A 17300-nucleotide genomic window follows, 5' to 3' on the forward strand; every position below is an offset into this window, starting at 1 on the left:
TGCATTTATTGGGGTGTCAGCTAGAGATATGGTGCAGATTGAGACATAGGGAATATTTTCTTTGAATAACACAGAGCTCTGACACTTGTGCTGGGTTCATTCCCCGCAGCAGAGGCCAGGCACTAACCTTCCACAGAACTCCATAGAACTCACAACTCCCCCTTCTAAACTGAGCTAAGCTCGCTAGAACGTGCTTGCGGGGTCCTTACTCATCCATTTCCTCTCCTGTGCTCTCTGGAAGCCCTCTGCAGCCAGCCACTCTGTCTTTCTTCCCCCTGTTCAATGGCATGCCACCGGGAGGGACCTTTCTCATCCTATCTTCAAAGTGCCTTTGAACTTGAATCCTTTCCAAGTCTGTAGATATTGTTTTCAGACCATTTTGTAGATTTGGCTTTTGCCAAAATTTGAGAATTGCTTCAAACAAATCTTGTCTCCCAGCGTTGGGAATTTGTACCTTCCCTTCAGGTCTTCCTTACTTACCTCTCTGGTAAGGGGCACAGGCCCTACCCACCCCTCTTCACCTGCCAAGTGCTGGAGGTGGGCGTGGCCACCCGATTTCACTGCGAGTGTGGGCGGGTTCTGAGGAACCTGTCAAGGGACCTCTCAGACAACCCTGGAGAAATACCCTGCCTTTACCCGTTTTTAAAACCAGGCTTCTAAGATAGTTTTGTGGGGAGAAAGAAATCTGTGACATTTAAAAAAAAAAGTGACTTTTCTTTAAACGTTTAAAAAGATTTTTAAAAACAGACAAGATGATCTAATATCCCTTTCAAAGCTCTCAAACGCTCAGCTGGTCCCTGGGACCTCTCCATGGGTGGGAAAGCTGTAAGTAAGTAACACTTTACAGGCAGCTTTTCTCCCTGGGTTCCAGCCATCCTTCTTCTAATGGGTCTTGGGCAGCGTCCCAGGCCAGATAAGTCACATTAAAGCTGAGAACAAAACCAAAGGCTTGGATTTCTTTTTAAATTAGGAAGGGGAAAAATGTGCCACTTGAAGCTCTAGAATGGTCTGGGTTCCTGGAAACTGTTGATGTGCTTTTGAAAGATGTCTGAAATCATCACGCTCTTAAGTTCATCCTAGTCTGGGGAATGTGGGGACAGTTTTCTGCTTTGTTTTGGTAGAAAGTTGTTATAAACAATGGTATTCATTTGCCTGCACTGGTGTCAGGCCGAGGAATTAGAGGGGAAAGAAAACTTGTATTTATCTAGATTACCCTGAGCTTCAGGGTCTAGATGTAGATTAGCGGGAGCACCTTAACGGGAAGCCTGAGTGTCCCCATTCTGCAGACAAGTGACTTCAAGAAGGTAATGTCACATTCCACACAGATGGAATGATGGGAAGCCAGGGTTCAAACCAGGTATAGCTGATGAGGAAATTAGCCCATGTCCTGCAGAGAACATGGAAATTTAAAGAAAAGCTCCTTTTGGGAAATTCCCCTTTGACCCAGTGGCTTTCATAAATAGGGTCCCCAATGAATTTATCTTCAAAATGGGAACACTTTCAGGACAAATGCTAAAGTGGATGGGAAGCAGGGACATCAGACACAATGGCTGTCCTTGGGACACTGGGATTCCACTTCATCTAGTAGGCTAGGTGAACACCTCCCATGCCAAGAGCAAGGCTACCCAGCAGAAATGGAGGGAGGTGGCCAAACCCAGGTCTCTCTAAAGACCCTTCTCTCCCTACTCTGCATCCTGACTTGCTCCCTTAACAAGCCCAAGGCCATGACCAAACTCCCTGGAGGGTATGCAGTCAGGGCTCTGGTCAGCTCTGGTGGGGGCAGGGTGGAGGGGTCGTAGGGCACAATTCTTTTTTTGTTGTTGTTGTTGTAAACAAATGGGATACATGTTGTTTCTCTGTTTGTACATGGCATAAAGGCATACCATTTGTGTAATCATAAATTTACAAAGGGTAATGTTGTTTGATTCATTCTGTTATTTTTTTCCCTTCCCCCCCACCCCTCCCACCCCTCTTTTCCCTCTATACAGTTCTTCCTTCCTCCATTCTTGCCCCCCTCCCTAACCTTAACTCTAACCCTAACACTAACCCCTCCCACCCCCATTATGTGTCATCATCCACTTATTAGCAATATCATTCGTCCTTTGGTTTTTTGAGATTGGCTTATCTCACTTAGCATGATATTCTCCAGTTTCATCCATTTGCCTGCAAATGCCATAATTTTATCATTCTTTATGGCTGAGTAATATTCCATTGTATATATATACCACAGTTTCTTTATCCATTCATCAATTGAAGGACATCTAGGTTGGTTCCACAATCTGGCTATTGTGAACTGAGCAGCTATGAACATTGATGTGGCTGTATCTCTGTAATATGCTGATTTTAAGTCCTTTGGGTATAGGCCAAGGAGTGGGATAGCTGGGTCAAATCGTGGTTCCATTCCAAGTTTTCTAAGGAGTCTCCACACTGCTTTCCAGAGTGGCTGCACTAATTTGCAGCCCCACCAGCAATGTTTGAGTGTACCTTTCTCCCCACATCCTCGCCAACACCTGTTGTTGCTTGTATTCTTGATAATCGCCATTCTAATTGGGGTGAGATGGAATCTTAGGGTGGTTTTGATTTGCATTTCTCTTATTACTAGAGATGTTGAACATTTTTCCATATGTTTGTTGATTGCTTGTAGATCTTCTTCTGTGAAGTGTCTATTCATTTCCTTAGCCCATTTGTCGATTGGATTATTTGCATTCTTGGTGTAGAGTTTTTTGAGTTCTTTATAGATTCTGGAGATTAGTGCTCTATCTGAAGTATGATTGGCAAAGATTTTCTCCCATTCTGTAGGCTCTTTCTTCGCATTGCTGATAGTTTCCTTTGCTGAGAGAAAGCTTTTTAGTTTGAATCTATCCCAGTTATTGATTCTTGCTTTTATTTCTTGTGCTATGGGAGTCCTGTTGAGGAAGTCTGGTCCTAAGCCGACATGTTGAAGCTCTGGACCTACTTTTTCTTCTATAAGATGCAAGGTCTCTGGTCTGATTCCAAGATCCTTAATCCATTTTGAGTTTAGTTTCGTGCATGGTGAGAGATATGGGTTTAGTTTCATTCTGTCGCATATGGATTTCCAATTCTCCCAGCACCATTTTTTGAAGAGGCTATCTTTTCTCCATTGCATATTTTTGGCCCCTTTGTCTAGTATGAGAAAATTGTATTTATTTGGGTTTGTATCCGTGTCCTCTATTCTGTACCATTGATCCACCTTTCTATTTTGATACCAATACCATGCCGTTTTGTTACTATTGCTTTGTAGTACATAGGGCATCATTCTAACATAAAACTTTACTGAGCAGGTTTTCAGAAGGAAAATATCCAAGTTGCATCTTGGTTCTGAGACCAAACCAGAAGCTCTGTGTACCCAGTGAGAATTTCATGAACCAGACCTACTGATCTGGAGGTTAAAAAAGAATGGTCCCTTTCCATGTCTTCGAATCCCTCTACTTTTCTCCATCCTTCATTAAAGTTGAGAATTTGCATAGCTGTTAGAACAATGCTGACATTGATGGTCTGAAATATGCAGAAAGCTTCTGTCCATAAGTCGTGCCCAACTATGGGAGCACCTCAGTCAACGTGTGTTCATCACCGATTTTATTGTTTTGTATTTCTAATGCTTACTGGCTCCAGAAGGACAGCCCCTGTCAGGGCTAGCCACTTCCCGAAGATAGTAAGTGACTCCTTTCCAGGGTCCCTCCACGTGCCCATGCCCACCCCTCCTCCATCAGGCTGTCACACCCAGGGCACCATCCACCTCCCCTTATCACCACAAGGCAGGTACCAGAATATGAGGGACAACCCCTGTGTCCCAGAGCTCACTGAAAATTTCAAAGCAGCAATCCCAGGCTTGTTTACCCAGCTTTGCCCAATCCTTACTGGAAAAAAAAAAAAAAATTAAGGTTCTTGCCCATGTTTCCCCCTTACTTCCTCTGCCTCCTTACTGTCCCTGTGCTTCCACATGTGGCCCTCCATGGGGAAGTGTTCCCCCTTCTCCTGGGAACTATAAATAACAAACCAGCTTCGTCCACAGTTGGGTCCTGATCCATTGGCCTCACCGTACCTAATCAATAATAAACCTGCATGTTTAAAACAAATCATCCCCTCCAAAAGCCATTTTCCTCTTCTCCTTCTTGCAGATGGTCTTAGTACTTGGGAAGAGCAGTCAGAGGTAAAGGCAATGGCAGCTCCAATAAAATTTCATTCTCATCAAGAACCACCAACAACCAGCTTGGTCCTCAGTGGGGGTCAAGTAAAGCAGAGAGAAGGGACAGTTTGCCTAAAATGATGTCCTGTTGGAAAGTCGTAGCATCATCTGAGCAAGCAACTGAGCAAAGCAACACTCTATACTGAATTAAACAGCCAAAAGAACTAAACAGACACTTCTCAAAAGAAGAAATATAAGCACCCAACAATACATGAAAACAATGTTCAATATCTAGCCATTAGAGAAATGAAAATCAAAACTACACTGAAATTTCATCCCACTTCAGTTAGAATGGCAGCCATCAAAAATACACACAATAACAAACACTGGAGGAGATGTGCAGAAAAAAGAACAGGTTTACACTGTTGGTGGGACTGCAAATTAGCACAACCGCTATGGAAATCAATATGGAAGTTCCACGAAAGACTAGGAATAGAGCCACCAAATAACCCAGCTATAGCAGTACTTGGTATTTGTTTTGAAGAATTAAAGTCAGTACAGTACAGCAATACATGCATACCCATGTTTATAGCAACACAATTCACAATAGTCAAATTATAGAACCAGCCTAGGTATCTGTCAATAGATTAATGGATAATATAACATATGGATTAAAAAAATGCAGCATATATACTCAATGGAGTTCTACTCAACCATAAAGAAGAAAGAAATTATGTCATTTGCAGGAAAAGGGGTGGAACTTGAAAGCATTATGTCAGGTGAAAAAAGCCAAACTCAAAAGATCAAAGGTCATATGTTTTCTCTTACATGTGGAAGCTAGAGAAAAAGGGTGGGGGGAAGTGAAGGAATCTCATGAAAAACAGAAGAGAAACCACTAGAGTAGAAGAAAAGGACCAGGATTGGCAGGTTGGGGAGGAAGGAAAGGAGAGGCACTGGGAAATGAAATTGACCACAAATTATATTGTTATTTTGTATGCACGTACAAATACATGATGACGAATTTCACTATTATGTATGATTATAATGTACCAATAAACAAGAAAATAAATTAATAAAAAAATTAGGGAAACAAAACCACAATCAATAACAGTTCTTTGGCAATCATTGGCTCCTGCGGTAATCATTCTGGTATCTGTGAGTGCCTACAGTAGTTTCAGGGAAAAAATTTATTAAAAATATATAAATTGGCTCAGGATATAGCTCCGTTGGTAGAGTGCTTGCCTTGCATGCACAAGACCCTGGGTTCAATCCCCAGCACGAAAATATATACATATCATCTTTTTTTTTTTTTTTTTCCGGTCCTGGGGATGAACTCAAGGGCGCTTGATCACTGAACCACATCCCCAGACCTATTTTGTATTTTATTTAGAGACAGGGTCTCAATGGGTTGCTTAGTACCTAGCTATTGAACTCACAATCCTCCTGTCTCAGCCTCCCAAGTTGCTGGGATTATAGGTGTGCACCACCATGCCTGGCTATATATATACTTTTAAGGAGTTTTTAAAAGTGAAGATATTAAATGTATAAAAATGGAATATTCATAGTTAAAAGACATCCTCAAAATGTTGGCTTGACATCCCTGTGTTAAATCTGGAAATGTGTTCGCAAAAGTTCTTGTTTGTTTCAAAGTTAGGAAACAAATGTGTTTCCCTGCGAGAACAAAGTCCATAAATATTTTATATAAGCGAGGGAAGTGAATTGAATTCATCCCAAGAACATTTGTCAACCCGCAGCGAGGACAAGAAATCTGCTCTGCCCACATCAGCCTCACGGTGTTTGCCCGGAAGGTGTTTGGAGGCCTTGGGTTAATGACATGCACTCCATTTTTTTCCCCTACTCACCCTTTAGCCAGTGTTGCTATGCCAACGTCAGTTAACTTCATTCCTACACCTATGGGAAGAGAGAAAGGACAGTTGGTGTTACTCAGGATCCTCAGAAAGGGATCAGTCGTCCACTCAGGGAAGGGATAGAGACAACCCCATCGTCACCTCCCTTCCTGCAGAAATGCATTCGTTCCTCCTGGTTTCCACCCCCAGAGGCCCAGAACAGACAGCCTTTCGACATGCACCCCACCTCAGGGGATGAAATGAGGAAGGCAGACCCCTAAGGCGTCAGAGCCTGTGAGTCAAGTCTCGCCTGGCTCATCTCACCCCCGGGAGGGAGGAGCCTCAGCTGTTCTGTAATGCATCTGAGGCTTCCTCTTTCCCATGAGCTCTCTCCCCAGAAATATTCTGGCTTGGACTTGGTTCTGGTCCCTGATTCCTCATTGAAAGTGGAAACCCTTACACAAGGGAAGGAGGAGCGATCATGGGCTATGGTGGTCAATGTCAACAGTGAGACAGTTCAAGGTGACATTGGTTCAGTTTAAAGTCAAACCGTGTTCCCATTTGCAAGAACATGATTTCCCATCCAGAGCTAAAGATTGTCTGCATTGGCTTCAGGCCCAGGGTTATAGTATTTAAAATAGTGACCTGGGCATGCTAACATTTGGGATCCGAGGTCTGTCCTTTTGGCACTTGCCCTAACCTCTATCCATTGAACCATGGTTGGTTGGTGGGGAGGGGTACAAAACCCAAAACGACAAAATAGCTACCTGAGCTACCAGCTTGGCAGAAAGCCATAGGTGTTCCTGGTAGAATCCCAAGCACACAACAGAGGCAGGTGGAAGAGTAGTTAGGAAACCAGAGAAGCAAGGAGGATGGACAATCTATGGCCTTCCAGTGTGAGGAGGGCAAGAGCCCTAACTTCTGCAGCAGAAGAGTCACCTGTTATGGTTTAGATGTGAGGTGTCTTCCAAAAGCTCATGTGTGAAACAATGTAAGAATTTTCACAAGTGAAATAATTAGATTATGAGATATGTAACTTAATTAGTGGATTAATCCACCGATATAGATTAACTGGGTGGTAATTCGTAGGATGTGACTAAAGGAAGTAGGTCATAGAGGGCATGTCTTTGGGGTTCATATTTCGTCCCGATGAGCCGAGTTCTCTCTCTCTCTGCTTCCGGGTTGCCATGTCCCGAGTTGCTTTCCTTCGCCATGCCCTTCTGCTATGATGTTCTGCCTCACCTCGGGCCCAGAGCTGTGGAGTAAGTGGATCCTGACTGAAACTCTGAAACTGTGAGTCAAAATAGACTTTTCCTCCTCAAGTTGTTCTGTCAGGTTTCTTGGTCACAGTAAAGCCGGTTAAAGCGCCACCCTTGCTCACTCTGCCCCACCTAGGCCTGTATCCGCTACCTCTCCCTGTTCTAGCAGGAAGGAAGGGCACTTCTCTGATGCTCAGAGTGTGAAAGCCTTAAGCCCTGGGCCTTTCCAGCATATTTTCCCCTTAACCAGGTACCCATTCTTTTCCTGTCTTCCCAGGGTGGCTTCTGCCCCAACTCAGGGGACCTCATCTATATGATCTAGTAAAGATCACAGGGCATAGCATCCAAAATGCCACCCCACCAGTATCTGACCTGCTGGATGGTGGGCTGGTGTCTTCTCCCCTCCTCTCTCACCTGACTCTGGTTCTATATGGGTCAGGTTGTAAGGACCAGTCTCCCCACCACCAGCAGATGACCTGACCACAAGAAGGCCAGGCAGCCTAGAAACTAGTCTGGGCTATGCAAGAAGGAAACAGTGTTACCTGCAAAGTCAACCCTGAGGGTCATATCTGATGACAGTCTAGTTCTATGATTCCCCATTCCAGAGGCCCAGGAAAGGACAGTTGAAGGGTTAACGCTCTGACCAGCAGGGTCTGCTTGGAGCATGTCAAACCGTGGGACATGCTGCTATTCAGACTGGTTAGTCAAACAGAAGCAATGAGCCTGACTTTTCTGCAGTGCACCTGTGAGCTAAATTAGACATGGCACTTTGGGGGTGCCAGCGAGCCTTTTAAAAGCCTCTTTCACAGTTGGTAACCAATTCATCTCATTTTCTGAAAGCTGCTAACAATTTACACATATGTAAAAATGCTCAACATGCGTTTTATTATGGGGACTATGTTTTGTTTTGTTTTTTTAAGACACCAAAATGCAAAAGCCCTCTTTGGCCATCTTGTTTCATGGAAATCACAGCTCTAAGTTGCACAAAAGTCTAATTTTTAAAGTCATTTGACAAAAGGTCCTTAAACTTGGAGAACTGCTCTCCCTTGCTTCTCATAATTGCCAGCTGTCATTTTCAGTTTAGAAAAATAAAATATAATTTTTAAAAAGAAACTTCTCTCTCTTGGTTTAATAATTTGTCAGCACTTCAACCAAGGTTATTAACAATCACTAGAGAACGATGAATTAAATTCCAGCAGGCAGCTATTAAACTGAGCTGTGGATAATAGTGACCTACAGGTTGTTTCTTATGGAAAGAAGGAAGTTGGCAGCACCAGGAGTCTATTCTCCAGAATTTGAGTTCTTGGGTCTTTTCAGTGACAGCTCCTTACTTCTAAGTCTAATGATCTCACCAGTGAACCAGGTGTCGGTTCCAAACCACAGACTCACATTTTACCCCACAAACCTGTAGGTCCCAGCTCAGTCCTATAAACAAGTCAATGCACCAAGGAAGGGAATAACTTTTAAGAGTTCAAGAAGCAGATGATTGAGTTTGGTTTGCTTTAATCCTAATTCCAATGTCCCAGTCAAATTATAATAAGTGGAGACATCACTTAGAGACTGGATGGGTTATTTCATGCCACAGTGGTAGTGACAATAAAAACATTTTCCCCAGCAGAGTAAGTAGACACCATTATGAAATAGCACACCAGCACATTTAACCACACACGTCATTTACAGAGATGTAATATTCCATTATAGTTGTTTACTAGTGCCTTCAAGCAAAACAAGCTGTGCATGAAGCTCCGGGGCATTGTTTTTCAGTAGACAAACTCTATTTATTGCAAAATAAACTCTGAAGGAGAAAAGATGGGGGGGCAACAACTGACACCATCAGAGTCTGACTAGAATAAATCACTGTTCAGACAAGGGTTCTGGTGTGAGTGTGTGGCAGTCAAACTCTTCAAAGGCAAATGGGTATGGCTTACCATAAATTTGTATATCTGACCATCTGCAAGGCAGGAAGGAATGTTGCAGGACCCAGCGGGCCTGCAAGGAGTCTCTGAGTGGGCTTAGGAGGACGGAGGACAGTGCACATGATGCTGCCTTCTAACCCCAGGGGACACTTGGAAAGGTCGGGAAGTAAAGCTCTTGCAAATTTGTCCACTTGTCGGGTAGTGGGAAAGCCTGGGATTCAGACTCAGAAAGTGTGGGTTGGAGTTTTGGACTTCACTTACTAGCTGAGTGGCAGCCATTCAATCACTGTCTCTCATCCCCAGTTTTCTCATCTGCAAAACGGAGATCATAATATCTTCTTTGCAGGGTTATTATGAAGATTAAATAAAAATAACAGGAAAAAATGAGTGCATGTGGAAGTCAGGGAAATCCAAGTCTGGAGTCCAGTTAATTAGACTGTGCCAAGGGAGTCTCCTGGTTCTGACAAGGTGCTATAGTCATGTTAGATGCTGTCACGAGGCAAAGCTGGGTGAAAGGTGCATGGGGATTTGTATGTATTTGCAAATTCTTCTGAATCTTTAATTATTTCAAAATAAGAACTTCAGAAATAGGGAATATTTTGTTATGTGGCCAGGCTGCAATAAACATTTCACTACCTCCTTTAATCCTCACAACCACCTCAGCTGGAAAGTACTGAAACACAGAGAGGTGAATCGTTTGCCAAAAGGCTGACGGCTGGGAAGCGGCAGAGCCAGGAAGGACACCAGAGGCAGTCCTACTCTCAGCCTAGCCACTTCTGAACACCATGGCTCCCGGGCTCCCGGGGAAATGCCACCACCAGCATTTCTTTGCCCAAGAACTATCTCTGCTCGCTCTGCCCAGCTTGGCTTGCCCAAGTGTTAGGTGGCAGTGCAGGGAATTAAGGTCCCCACCAGGGGTGGCCTTCAGCTGGTACTAGTGGGAGCTGGAGGATAAACATGGGGGCGGGTGGTCCAGGAAGTGCGTTCTGCACAGGTTCCTGGCGGAGTGGGCCCCAGTTACCCACAGCAGTAACTGGCTACCTGTCCATGTGTCCTGTCAGCTGCCTGTCCCTCTTTAGTCTCGCTTCTTCACTCCCCTATAGTTGTTTCCTGGGACACTTCTTCCCAAATGACTATTTGTGCTCAAATACAGTGGCCTTCTGATCCTTCCTCTGCATCTGTAGCTTCCTCATCCTCAGAATCAACCCAGTGTGAACAGAAACGATTCCTCCAAAACTGAACCTGTATTGAATATGTACAAAGTTTTTTGAGTTGTCATTATTCCCAAAATAATTTACATTGTATTATGTACCATACACTAGAGATGATTTTAAATATGCAGGAGGATGTGCGTAGGTTATGTGCAAACACTAGGTCATTTTAAGTAAGGGGCTTAAGCATCCAAAGACCTGGGTATCCACAGGGGTCCTGGAACCAGTCCTCTGAATAACAAGGGATGACAGTATTCGACTTGGTCTGTTCCTGGTGAACCCTAATTATGACGACCCCTCTTCATTTTAAAAAATGGGACTCCTAAAAATTTGTGTATACATTGAAATCCTGCTGTAAATTCACCAGGGCAGCGTAAGATTTGAAGCATTGTAAAGGCCCTTTCACTTATGAAGAATGGAATATTACATCTCAGTTTATCTTTTCATGCATCTGGATGTTCATGTGTACTTCTGAGTTTGCACCTACCAATAAAGCCAATCTCTTTTGTCGTGGGAAAGCATTATTGGCATGAATATTAAAGAGAACTTTATAAATCCATTCAGCTGGCCATTTCAGGCTCTTCTGTCAAACCTTGTTTCTGACGAGATGTTAGGAACACCTTCTTTGGGTAAAGTTGCCTCAGGAACGCAGCAGACCCTCTTTCCCCTCCCCTTCCTACTTTCCTCACTCCTCCCCCTTAAAGCATCCTAGACCAGCATCCCTGCAGCCAGGCAAGCTACTGTCCTCACCCTGCATGTCCGTGACCAGGAGGCAGCCGCTCGTTTTCTGGTATACCCAGTGCTGGAAGGTACAACATTTCTGACCAGCCTCGGATTCTCTTCTCAAGAAGTTTATTTCCTTGCCATCTCTGATGGAATACTTCACAAACTCTCCAATCAGCTCCTCTTCCACTGTTGCATAAGGGATGTTGTTCTCAGGCCGATGGATGAGAAAAATAGGAATGATCCTGGAAGGGAGCAGAACGTGGACATACATCAAGTTTTCAGATGGGAAGAAAAACTGCTGGGCCATTCTGTCCCCACCAGGAGCAGTGAGAGCTGCAGAATCAACCCCTGGGCTCCATTAGACTTTTTTTTTGGTACTGGGAATGGAACCTGGGTCTTGCCCATACTAGGAAAAAGGCTCTACCACGGAGCTACACCCCCTAACCCTATCCATTAGATTTAGACTAAAAAATCCTCCAATTATTATTTAATGAGTAAGAGGATGCATTTCTGTTTTTATTTCTAGACTTGATTAGAAATTCCTCCTTAGGATTAATTTTAATTGCTCATGTAGAAATGAATGTCTTCGTAATAGCCATATCTTAATATTGTATTAGTCAACGACTATAATCAATCTATCCATCCACCCACCTCTCCACCCATCCCACCTCCCTCCAGCCATTCATCTGCTCATCCTTCTTTCCTTCCATTCAGTCTACAAATATTCATTCAGGAGCCTCTGTGTGAGACATGCTTCCAGACACTTCTACCAGCAGCAGTAACGAAAACAGAGGCTCTGCTCTTGTGGATCTTACAGTAAATGAGAGAGAAAGACAATAAGCAAGTAAAAGCACACCGCTGAATGTTAGGTGGAAACATGAAGCAGCAGTGAGGAGACACAGGGGTGGGGAAGGGTGACATTTTATTTAAGGAGGTCAGAGAAGTCCTTGTAGATGAGTAAAGAGCATTTGAGAAGAGACCTGTGGGAAATGAGTGGAGAACCATAAGGAAATCTAAGGCAAGAACATTCCAGGGAAAGGAAAGGGAAAGACATCCTTCTGATTTTAGGATGAAAGCTCTGTGTGTCTTGCTAAAGAAATTTCAGGTGAGGATAAAAGGACCCACAGCCAGATGGAAGTGGGCACATTTGGGGTAGTTGCCCTGCACTCCCCCACCCCCACTGCAATCAGCCTGGCCGACCAGGCTTCCTCTGCTGTGCCTGTCAATTCTGCAGGGGATGCTCTGAGGACCCCCTCTGGCCAGTGACCCTGTTCCAAGCAAAAAAGGTCCATAGTTTGTCTGGGTTCTTATTAAGCATGCAGCCCTGGCAGGGTGAGGGGACAGAAACAAAGGTCAGGCATTACTCAGGTTCTTTATTAGCCTGGTCTCTGCCCAGTGGACCCATGTGCATAGACAATGTGACGCCATTGATATTCATGAATTCAGAAACAGGCTTCTCCAGTGTGGAGTGTTTTTTCTTCACGTTTCCACTGTGCTCCATAAAAGAGAACCTCCCCAGGCCCGCTCCATTGTCTGGAATTAAACACGGGGGTCATTCCAAGGGTCCAGAGCCTCACTCTAGGCTGCAAATGTGGTTAAGCATGGGAGCTTCCAGAGAAAGCTAGAATATACTTGGTCGGCTCTGTGTGTGAATGAGTGGGGAGTGTGTGTGTGTGTGTGTGTGTGTGTGTGTGTGTGTGTGTCTGTCTGTCTGTCTGTGTGTTCTTGCTCTAAAGTCCTTTGATATAAGTGCATGACCGTGGAATCTCACCCAGATGCCCTTCTGAGGACACTTCCCTTCCCTATATTAATCATCATTCATGTGGTCACAAACCCTCCCAGTGTAAGAAAGGGAAAGCAGTTTTTCACAGAAAAAGTCCCCTGTTTCTTCCGGGCCTTGGTTTGTTTGCTGCGATGCTGATTGCTGATGAAGCCCATTAAGCTCCTACCTGCTACAGGCACGGGCCCTGTCCAGGTGTTTAACAGAAAAGCTGAAGGATATGGAGAACAGGTGCTAGGGAACGTCCCTAAATGTTCCCCTACCCGCCCTCCTGCCCCGCCCTAAATGAGCCTGCCACCAAAACCCCTCCCACGACCTGGCCCTGCTAAGACCCTGTAAAACCCAGCTCCTTGTTGCAGCCCGCCCCCATTTTCGCCTTGAAAATGTGCCCCTCCACTGCTTATTAAAGCATCGTTGGTCCCTTGAGGTCTGCCTCCATTCCTTTTTCTTTTTGTATTCTCTTTCATGTGCTTTCAAAAGCAATTGTGTTTTTTCTTTGCATTACATTAATTTTTTTCATTTGCTGACAAATACTTCTTGTGTACTAAATAAGTATGTTAAGTATTTTTTGGAGAAGAGCAGAAAGCATTAGAGACTCTACTGGGTCTGCTCAACACGCCACCTAAGGGAAAGTATTTTTCCCAGTTTGTGAGCTAACAGGGGCACTGTAGAAAAGTTCCCTCCTCTTTCCCCTCCCAGGCTTACTGTGGTGTAAAGGGCAGCTCTGCCTGGATTTCCTGCAGCTTCCTCCTTCCACTTAGCATGCAAATGTAATCAGCAGACACGCAGGCCAGTAAGCACAAGTTCCAGACTCCCCCAAATTTGCTGAGGCCAATAGATATTGCAGCAATGAGTGGATAAAAGCAATCAGTGTAATTTATCTCTGCGGGATTCCAGGAAGTGGCTACTGTGTCCCGGTGACCTGATCACCCAGTGCACTCTTCCCTGTCACATCACCATATCTTATTTTCATCATAGGATGAATTATATTGGGACAGAGTCCTGTGTTTGCTTACTGTTTAGACAATGTTATATCCTTGAGAATAGAGAGCTTTCTTTTCTATTTAATGTGGTAGATACATTATTGAATGAATTCATCTAGCCAGTCATTCCATCCACGCATATATTTTTTTAAAGAATTAGTTATCAGGCATCACTCTGTGTCTCTGGAGTCCAAACAGGACAGCAGGCATGCAATCCCCATGGGACTTACAGACAGAGACCAACCTTATCACCTGACATACTTCTCACCCTCACCCCTCCCGGCCGCAAGTCCCCAGCCAATCAGGGTGGCAACCCAAGGCAGGGTAAACACACTTACTCCGGCACTTCTCCAAAGCCTTCCAGGGGCTGGGCTTCAGCAGCATAGATCTTGGCATAGTGTCTGGCAGTATTCTGAACGTAGCATTCCTACATCACCCAAAAAATTGGGAAATCCAAGTGATTAGAAGGATTCAGAGTATTGCCCAGTAACATCATTCCGGCAGTTTTCCCAATATAGGTCACACGGATGGATTCCTGAACCCATCTTCTGCATGGGGTCACAACAATAGCAACAGATTTATTTATTTACTGGGTTTTTTTGTCATGCTGGGAGTCAAACCCAGCACATGCTAGGCAAACATCCTTCCACTGAGCTACGTCCTCAGTCTTTGAAGCAGCAATTATAACCTAGAGTTGGTCATGTATAGAGGAGCTCTGAGACAGGAAGAGACTACCCAGGCCAAGGTCAAGGGGTCTCCAGGTATCCAAAGTATTACACTTCTAAGACCAGCATGGCTGAAGTTCACCCCTAAATTCATGGGGCTGCCTGCTTGGCATGATGTCAGAAAACACTGGGGTGGGGCTTCTGGTTATCCTGTGAGATCTTCCACTGCAATTCCTTTCTAAGTTTAATTTGCATAGGGAATAAGGACACCTTGACAAGATTTCTGGCTGAGGAAATTCGAAGAGTGACCTGCTTCCTCCTCTGTGGGGCTTTTCTGAGTGTGAGTCTGCGTGCTGGGGGATTTTCTATGACTGGGCCATAGTCAAGATGGAAATCTCAGTGAAAGAAAAGAAAAAGAGGTGTGGATTCAGAGGAGAAAGGAAGCTGACGGGAGCAGCCCCCCACTTGGAGCAGAGTGGCTGCCCTCGTAAGCACATGGTCTCACAGACATCATCACGCCGGCAACGTGGATGGTTTGGGCCTGGCAGTACCTGGGGAGTCATCTAAGCTCAATCCACTAGTTTATGGGTAAAAATGATAGAAGGGCACTTGGTTTGTGAAAGAGCTAGACACGACCCTCCTCACAGCTTAGCCAGTCCTGGTGTGGAGAGTGAACCACAGGAGTCAAGAGGGGGAGGGGGGGAGTGAGGGGAAAAGTCCATGCTCCTGCTCCCCTGACCCCTCCTGGCCTCCCTTGCCCTCCCCTGGCCTCCCCTGCCCTCTTCTCCCCTCTGGCCTCAAGTTCTGCAACTCAGTAACAGAGAGAGATGGGAATCTGGCTGGAGACTTCAACCAAACTCTCTTTATAGTTTACAGGCTGACGTGAAACCAAACTCAGGAAAGTAGGAAACAAGACAAATGCTGACCCTTTGGAATACACTACCCTGCTGTCCCCTCCATAAAACATTCAAGAGTTCGGTGCTGGTTTTATCTGTCTCTGGGATCCTTGGGAATCCTGGAATCTACTGTTGCTTCCAACCTCCACCTTCCATATCATCCTACATCCAAGTAGATTTAAATCTACTTGGTCTCCTAGGGACAGAAATGACCACATTTCAAGTCAGAACTGGGGAGGGGTCTCCAGGCATTGGCTAAGTCACAACCGGCTGGTGTGAGACCAAGAAATTACTTTGAAGAACTCAGTGACTCCCCCACCCCCACCCTCAGCTTTGATCTATACTCCAAGACTAAGTGACCTCCTGCATTCAGCTTTGGTGCACAGCCCAAACTAAACAACCCACACTATTCAGCTTTGAACCCACCCCCAAAACAGAGAAATGCCCTTTGAGAGACACTCCAATCACTGAATCTGACTTTTGTCTCAGGTTATCATGGTCACTGTCATACCTGAAGGGACGCCTTAGGGAAAGCCAGACCCACCTGGGCAGCGAGTTTGTAGTTCCTTTGGATGAGCTCGTCATTGTTTCTGGTCCCATGGGCCACGGCGTTGTGCACCTTGAGCACGCAGGCGTGGCCAGGCTGGAAGACGGGCGTGAGGCCCTGCATCACCGTGCTGCGGAAGGCTTTGCGGTGGACCCCTTCCCCGAAGTGCAGCGCCTCGGTGGCAATCTGGCCACGCAGGCGACCCCCAAAGTAGCTGTCGTTGAGGAAGTCCTCTTTGAAGATGAGCTGGCTGAATTCAATCTCTTCGCATCCTAAAACACAGCACAGTTTGGTTGGACAGACTATTCCCCAGTCCTGACCACTGGAGAACTCGTGTCTCCATGTAAGGACAAGGACACGGTTGACCTGTTGAACCAAGAGGGAGGAACCTCACTCAGCCCCTAACAGAGACATAGCTAAGGGCAGAGACGGGTGGGTTGTGGGGAGAGGAAGCGTCGCTGAAGGAGGACATAGGAGGATCAGTCCAAACCCCAGTGGGACACATGCCAGGGGAGATCAGTCGGAGAGAAACTGGGGACACCAGGAAAAGAACTGTAGGCAGATCTGGAAAGTAAAAGCAGAACCATGCAGATAACTAAAGGCAAGTCAACAAGGCGGGTCAAGGGTCAAGTGCACGTGTAGAGGAGGGAGGCAGGACAAATGACCAGATCCAATAGCACCATACCAACCTTTCATTACGATTGGTGCTTTTGTTGGGCATTTTTTCTAAGTACTCTCCTGTGAAATATTAACACTACCAACTACACACACACACACACACACACACACACACACGCACCATGTGTATATCTGTACTTTATACACAAAAAGAATAAGATTGTTTTGCCCCCTTCAAGTTGATACTGCCTCAATTGAGAAAGTACATGAGATATATATAGCCAAAAAATATGAAAAGGATTTTGTCTTTGAAGAAATATTGAAAAGAGTAGACTTATTTTGGATTTATTTGTAACAAGAAAAGTAGAACTGTTTTCTGAGTTTGCAAGCAGCTGTTTTTTCAGAGTTGATTCTATACATGCGTCAGATGACAATGGATTCAATCAGGATGCTCCATTTTAAACTATAGATGACCAAATCAGACTTCTGACTTGCTGAAAGGGGAAATAAGATGACTTAAATAAAACTATATTGTTCAGATTTTTAAAAACACCTGCTCCTCAGAGCTGATACCTTCCTGAACATTTAAAAGATAAAAGTAGTCATGCATCGTGTAAAAATCCCACTTTGTTTCTCTTCTTTACAAAATTTTCAAATCATATGTTTCAAGAGCAGCCTGTGACTAATACTTGCTATTAAACTGGA

General features: G+C 44.8%; 1 protein-coding gene across 2 annotated transcripts in view; it reads right to left on the reverse strand.

Moving 5' to 3' along the window:
• Alpk2 (alpha kinase 2) overlaps window positions 1–17300 on the reverse strand; it is a 120001-nt gene that overhangs the window by 13376 nt on the left and 89325 nt on the right. For both annotated transcript variants that reach the window (XM_047526676.1, XM_047526677.1), the window contains 4 exons: window positions 15975–16249; window positions 14208–14296; window positions 11131–11348; window positions 6010–6058 (listed from right to left, as the gene is read on the reverse strand). In XM_047526676.1, coding sequence (XP_047382632.1) covers window positions 6010–6058; window positions 11131–11348; window positions 14208–14296; window positions 15975–16249 — 631 coding nt within the window. The remainder of the gene's footprint in view (window positions 1–6009; window positions 6059–11130; window positions 11349–14207; window positions 14297–15974; window positions 16250–17300) is intronic.

The sequence above is a fragment of the Sciurus carolinensis genome, chromosome 15, assembly GCF_902686445.1.
Source record: "Sciurus carolinensis chromosome 15, mSciCar1.2, whole genome shotgun sequence".
Taxonomy (NCBI): Eukaryota; Metazoa; Chordata; class Mammalia; order Rodentia; family Sciuridae; genus Sciurus; species Sciurus carolinensis.